General features: G+C 45.3%; 1 protein-coding gene across 9 annotated transcripts in view; it reads right to left on the bottom strand.

Moving 5' to 3' along the window:
* Positions 1 to 4510, bottom strand: part of map7d2a (MAP7 domain containing 2a) — a 16706-nt gene extending 12196 nt beyond the window's left edge. For 2 of the 9 annotated variants that reach the window (XM_053677216.1, XM_053677221.1), the window contains exons 1-8: positions 4245 to 4507; positions 3683 to 3751; positions 2815 to 2925; positions 2605 to 2715; positions 2344 to 2421; positions 2017 to 2180; positions 1005 to 1098; positions 246 to 308 (exon numbers count right to left, since the gene is read on the bottom strand). In XM_053677216.1, coding sequence (XP_053533191.1) covers positions 246 to 308; positions 1005 to 1098; positions 2017 to 2180; positions 2344 to 2421; positions 2605 to 2715; positions 2815 to 2925; positions 3683 to 3751; positions 4245 to 4257 — 703 coding nt within the window. In that variant the 5' untranslated portion in view covers positions 4258 to 4507. Of the gene's footprint in view, positions 1 to 245; positions 309 to 1004; positions 1099 to 2016; positions 2181 to 2343; positions 2422 to 2604; positions 2716 to 2814; positions 2926 to 3682; positions 3752 to 4244 lie in introns of all 9 variants that reach the window. The other 7 variants (XM_053677218.1, XM_053677214.1, XM_053677215.1 and 4 more) reach the window with 7 other exon arrangements.
* Between the last annotated feature and the right edge of the window lie 2111 nt (positions 4511 to 6621).

Raw genomic sequence — 6621 nt, 5'->3', positions numbered from 1 at the left:
TGCTTATACTCCCAAAGAGCCTGATTTAGTGTGCACATCCTTCACTGAGACTGACAGGTACAGAGGCCACGCCCCCTTCATTGACTGACAGATACAGATGCCACGCCACTTTCAATGAGACTGACAGATACAGAGGCCACACCCCCTTCAATGAGACTGACAGGCTGTCTGAGAGCATTAGCATTGGAGAGACAGTGAGTGGAGAGGAGAAGGGGGCGGGGCTGAGAGGCGGCTGGGGTTCATACCGTTGCATAATTCGTTGGTAGCAAGAGAGGAAGCGATGAGGTCATGGGGGAGGGCATAGTCGCCTGGGCAACGGGGGAGGAGCAAGAGCAAAGACAGCAAAACATTATGTACAGGCTGGAGTGTGTGTGTGTGTGTAGGTGTATATGTATATGTGTGTGTATGTGAGTGTGTGTGTGTGTGTGTATGTGTATGTGTGACTGTGTGTATGTGTATATGTGTGTGTGTATGTGTGAGTGTGTGTATGTGTATGTGTGACTGTGTGTGTATGTGTGAGTGTGTATATGTGTGTGTGTGTGTGAGTGTGTATGTATGTGTATATGTGTGCGTGTGTATGTGTATGTGTGAGTGTGTATATGTGTGTGCATGAGTGTGTATGTGTGTGTGTGCCTAAGGCAAAGATCTCCATATTGGAGCACTAAGTATTAGGGACACAGCACTACATGTGCACTAAATGGGGAAAAAAACACTTCCTATAAGTAAGTGTGCATCAAGGACACTATATAGAGCTCTAATACAGAGATCACACACACACACGCACACACACACACACACATACATACACAAACACACACAAAAATACACACACACACATACACACACACACACAAAAATACACACATACACACACATACACACACATACACACACATACACACTCCAGGATTTTATCATGCACAATTTGGCATACAAGCAGCGGGCAAGGACATGGAGAGAGGAGACACACACACGAGCATCTGACTCTCTCTCTCTCTACTCACTCTGTCCGTTCATCCCCCAGGTCCCCCGTTTGTTTCTGTTCTCCAGTTGAAGACTTCGCTCCAGTGATTTCCTCATCAGAGCTTCCAGGCGTTCCTATGCGCACACACACACACTTTTTTTAAAATAACTAATTAGGTTTAGTGAAACAGACAAAATGACAAACAAGATCTATCTCTTTCCATATAATCTTCTTTCGCTCTCTCTCTGTCACTCTCTCTCTCTCTCTCTCTCTGTCTCGCTCTCTCTCTGTCACTCTCTCTCTGTCTCGCTCTCTCTCTGTCTCTCTCTCTCTCTGTCTGTCACTCTCTCTCTCTCTGTCTCTCTCTCTCTCTGTCACTCTCTCTCTCTCTGTCACTCTCTCTCTGTCTCGCTCTCTCTCTGTCACTCTCTCTCTGTCTCGCTCTCTCTCTGTCTCTCTCTCTCTCTGTCTGTCACTCTCTCTCTCTCTGTCTCTCTCTCTCTCTGTCACTCTCTCTCTCTCTGTCACTCTCTCTCTGTCTCGCTCTCTCTCTGTCACTCTCTCTCTGTCTCGCTCTCTCTCTGTCTCTCTCTCTCTCTGTCTGTCACTCTCTCTCTCTCTGTCTCTCTCTCTCTCTGTCACTCTCTCTCTCTCTGTCACTCTCTCTCTCTCTGTCACTCTCTCTCTCTCGCTCTCTCTCTGTCTTGCTCTCTCTCTCTGTCTCTCTCTCTCTCTCTCTCTGTCTCTCTCTCTCTGTCACTCTCTCTCTCTCTGTCACTCTCTCTCTGTCACTCTCTCTCACTCTCTCTATCTGTCACTCTCTCTCTCTCTGTCACTCTCTCTCTCTCGCTCTCTCTCTGTCTTGCTCTCTCTCTGTCTCTCTCTCTGTCTCACTCTCTCTCTCTGCAGCATGGTTATGATCGGTACATTAAGTGTGTATAGAGTGAGACAGGTTGGACAGGTTCAGGTGCCCTACTCACTTTTCACTATAAAGTCCACACGAACACAACAGCTCCTGTCTCTTTAACAGACATTGACTTTTGACCCCTGACCTTTTCCTCCTCCAGCTGCTGCCTTCTCTTCTCCTCCACAGCAGCCCTGCGCTGCTCCTCCTTCTGTCTCTGCTCCTCCAGACGCCTCCACCTCTCCTCCCTCGTTCTCTCGTACTGCAGACGAGAACGCCGCTCCTTCTCCATCAGAGCCTGCTCCCTCATCGCTGAGAGACAGACAGGTCAGAGAGAGACAGACAGAAAACAAGAGAGAGAAAGGTGGAGACTGATAAAATACTTAAAAATGAAGACTCTGACAGTACAGTGTTAGTGATGCACTCTCTCTCTCTCTCTCTCTCTCTCTCAGTGCTTATAAATGAAGAGACTCACCCAGACTTCTCTCTCTCTCCTCTCGTCTCTCTCTGGCCAGTCGCATCCTGTCATCTGTTTTGAGGAGAGACTCCACACCTGGATGAGAGAGAGAGAGAATAACTGTTCAAACAGAGCTGTTTGTGACCCTTAATTTTCCTTTACCCTGTTCCTATATTCTCTAATAACTAATCCCTAATCCCTGTTCCTTACACATTTATTTCCCCACACATTTTATCATTAGGAGAGGAGACAGGTCCATGCTCAGTAAAACACACTTACATTGGTTTCCTGTCTGGCTGTTGCTGCTATTGGCTGGATGGCGGACAGGTGAAGCGCTCCCATTCGTCAGAGGCTTCTTCTCTGACACAGAGGGCGGAGTCAACATTTCAGCTAATAGGAAATATGAGAAAGAAAAACAAAGAGATTTTCATTCATTACAGTAATATCATCAATATCTAAATAAAGAGTGGGGAAGTGGGAGGAGCTTACTCTGCTTACCAGCAGTCGGGCTGCTCTGATTGGCTGATTGGTGAGCTGGGGAGGCGTGGCCATTTCTCTGATGTTTCTTTTCAGAAACTGGTGATGATGTCATCATTTTAGCTGTGACAAAACAGGAAGTGGAGAAGCATTTATACTTATAGGAGTACACGCGCGCACACACACACACACACACAAACACAGGACTAATCAGCATTTTCTGTCTGACTGAACGTCTAGAGTTTCGATCGAATGCATTTCAAAGATTCAGCTAATCCTGTGGATGGTTTTATACAGCTGATTTAACACACACACACACACACACACACACACACACACACAGTGACAGAGGATTAAAGACATTTTATCTGCAGTGTACCAAAATAACATTTCTATTCTTTTAAACAGACAGACAGAAAGAGAGACAGACAGACAGACAGGTTTATTCCAGATCGTCTGCACACAGTGAATCAGCAGCGTTACTCACTGGGCCACATCCTAAACGACTCCCTGTTCCCTTTGTAACGGTATTATGCGCTACATAATGTGGAATAGCATGTAGTGCACTTAATATAATAATATATAAATAACATCTCTATTACTAAACATGTGCACTACAGAGGAGACGGCAGTCTCTCCCTACACTTACATAGTGCACTACATCCAGTCACAGTGAGAAGCCATGTGGAAGAAGTGCACTACATAAACTCCCTAATCCTGGTATTAGTGCACCACATAGGGCATGAAATACTGACTACACCTATTGTTTGGAAATTGACCCCTGACCTCTTGTCCTACATCCTGTCCCACAATGCATCACTGCACGTCTACCTATATCGTGTGTGTGTGTGTGTGTGTGTGTGTGTGTGTGTGTGTGTACCTGGACCTGCTGCACCTGTACCTCCGGTCTCTGCGCGTCTCGCGCTCTCCGCCATCTTCCCTCTCCCTCCTGGCTCAGGGTTGCCAGATTTATAGAATGTTTAAACACCCCTTGAACACTGTACTGTAAAATCTCTAATGATTATAAACCAGAGAGAAAACCGACTGGACTCTTCCGCCCTGTCTGATGAATTATTATATTTTAAAATTATTAATAATAAACACTAATTCTACAGAGGAAGAGCGAAAGCAAAATAACACACGGACATTGTCTGGATTAAAAAAAATTCTCAATCTGGCAACCCGGAGTGACGGGTTGAGGTTTATAACGGTCTTTAATCACCACACACACACTATACACACACTGTACACACACTATACATACACACGTCTCCAGTAACACCATGGCATCATTAATAATAACAATAACAACACTTCACTCTAATAACAGATGAAAACAGCGCTATCTGGCAACCCTGATTCTGCCGTTCAAGTCAATCTGCAATGTCACTGCACCGAAAATCCGTTTAAAAATAAAAAAAATCATCTCAAACCGAACTGACCGGATTCCGCCATGTTCCTGCTCACGAACGGCGGCTTCAGCAGAAAATCAGTTAATCAGTTAATTATATAAAGTATCCTGCTATAATACCGGACACAGAGAGCGCGCGAGCATCCACTACACCGCGCACCCGCAGCATCCGAGCACAAAGCGCGAGGAGAGAGTGACGTCACCCGCCATCGCCTCAGTGATCGCTCTGTGATTGGTGGATGAGTTCCGCTTCAGGAAGCTATAATTCAATTAAAATTCAATTCAGTCGAGTTAAAGTACAGCGATGTGCGCATGCGCGCACGCGTGTGAGAGGTTTTATCACTGAGTCAGGTAAAGCGGGACAGGTTTAAACGTACAGTGGAGCTGCCTGATAGAAATAACAGCACTTAATTCGTGTGACATTATAACAAGAGGCGTGGCCAACATCAAACATAAATCTTCAGGTAGAAAAAAATGACATATTCTTTATGGTTACATTTATTTTCATAAGTTTATCAAATTAATTCATTAATCGACTCTAGAAAGAGTCCAGTCTGGTACTTTTTATTTCTGAGAGTGTATTTATTCTCCCCTCACTGGACCCACCGAATCGTGTATCGTCCCAACGCTCAATAGATGATGTCATCGCCACCAGCGATACATCTGGCCCTCACCCACCTGGACAAGAAGGACACCTACGTTCGAATGCTGTTCATAGACTTCAGTTCAGCATTCAACACAATCATTCCTCAGCACCTGATTATACCTGGATCCTGGACGTCCAGGGAGACCTCCGTCAGTCCGGATCAGGAACAGCATCTCCAGCACTGAGCATGAGGTCCCTCAGGGCTGTGTGCTCAGTCCACTGCTGTTCACGACTGTGCAGCAACACACACCTCCTTTCACATCATCAAGTTCACCGATGATACGACCGTGGTGAATCTCATCAGCAAGAACGACGAGTCAGCGTACAGAGAGGAGGTGCAGCAGCTAACGGACTGCTGCAGAGCCAACAACCTGTCTCTGAACGTGGACAAAAGAGATGGTTGTTGACTTCAGGAGAGCACGGCGCGACCGCTCTTCACTGAACATCGACGGCTTCTCCATGGAGCTCGTCAAGTGCACCAAAGTCCTTGTTCACCTGGTGGAGAACCTCACCTGGTCCCTCAACACCAGCTCCATAACCAAGAAAGCCCAGCAGCTCCTCTACTTTCTGCAAAGGCTGAAAAGAGTCCATCTCCCCCCTCCCATCCTCACCACGTTCTACAGAGGAACTATCGAGAGCATCCTGAGCAGCTGCATCACTGTCTGGTTCGGAAATCGCACCGTATCATATGAGGAGAGCCGAGAAGATCTCTCTTCCCTCCACTCACCCCTCCTTCACCCATTCTTATGCACTACCTGTTATATCAGACACTTCCACACTAGAACTGTGTACTAGTCGGCGCTACCAGGTGTCTTACTGTACCTATTGTCTTGGTTTAGTAGTCACTGTCCTGTACGTCTGCACGTGCACTTCCTGTAGAAATGTGTAGATATTATTTAGTTCTGTGTCTCCTGTGGTTAGTGTGTTGTTTATGTAGCAGCGTGGTCCTGGAGGAACGTAGTCTGGGTTCACTGTGTACTGTACCAGCAGTATACAGCTGAAATGACAATAAAGCCACTTCAAATTTAAGAAATTTGATCATGTCACCCCAATTTTTAGCATCGCTCCATTGGCTCCCGGTCCGTTTTAGGATTCAGTTTAAGATTCTGTTGTTTGTTTTTAAAACTCTTAATGATCAAACTCCTTCCTATCTCAAAGATCTTCTTACACCACATTCATCGAACAGACTTCTAAGATCTTCTGATAGGTTTCTTTTGCATGTCCCTCGTTCCCGGTTAAAAACGAAGGGGGATAGAGCTTTTTCAGTTGCTGCCCCCCGTCTATGGAATCAACTGCCACTGGACATCTGCCTCACACCTTCTATTACCACTTTTAAAAAGAGGCTTAAAACATATCTCTTCTCCCAGGTGTTTTAATCTCATTTTTGCTATTGTCTATTTTTATTTGGTTTTATTCTGTTTTTATTCTTTCCTTACTCTGTTCAGCACTTAGGTCAGCTTTTCTGTGTGAAACGTGCTATATAAATAAAATTTACATACTTACTAAAGCCACTTGACTTATGCTTAATGTTTATAAAAATGACGCTCCAGGTCACTTCCTGTTTAATCTGATCGGTCTCAGAGCAACTTCCTGTCTCCTCACCTCTCTTCTAGTCTGATCATTTTTATAGATCTTCCACAGTCAGAACAGCACAACTAAAGAGTTTCTGCCCACCGTACAGTCCAATCACAATGCTAACTCATTAGCATGCTAACTAGCGGCTTTGCTAACTAATAAAATAAAACACAGTAGAATGGTAAGG

Source organism: Ictalurus punctatus, chromosome 28, assembly GCF_001660625.3.
Source record: "Ictalurus punctatus breed USDA103 chromosome 28, Coco_2.0, whole genome shotgun sequence".
Lineage (NCBI taxonomy): Eukaryota > Metazoa > Chordata > Actinopteri > Siluriformes > Ictaluridae > Ictalurus > Ictalurus punctatus.
Note: the sequence above shows the minus strand (reverse complement) of the source record. Positions and strands in the feature narration are given on the sequence as shown.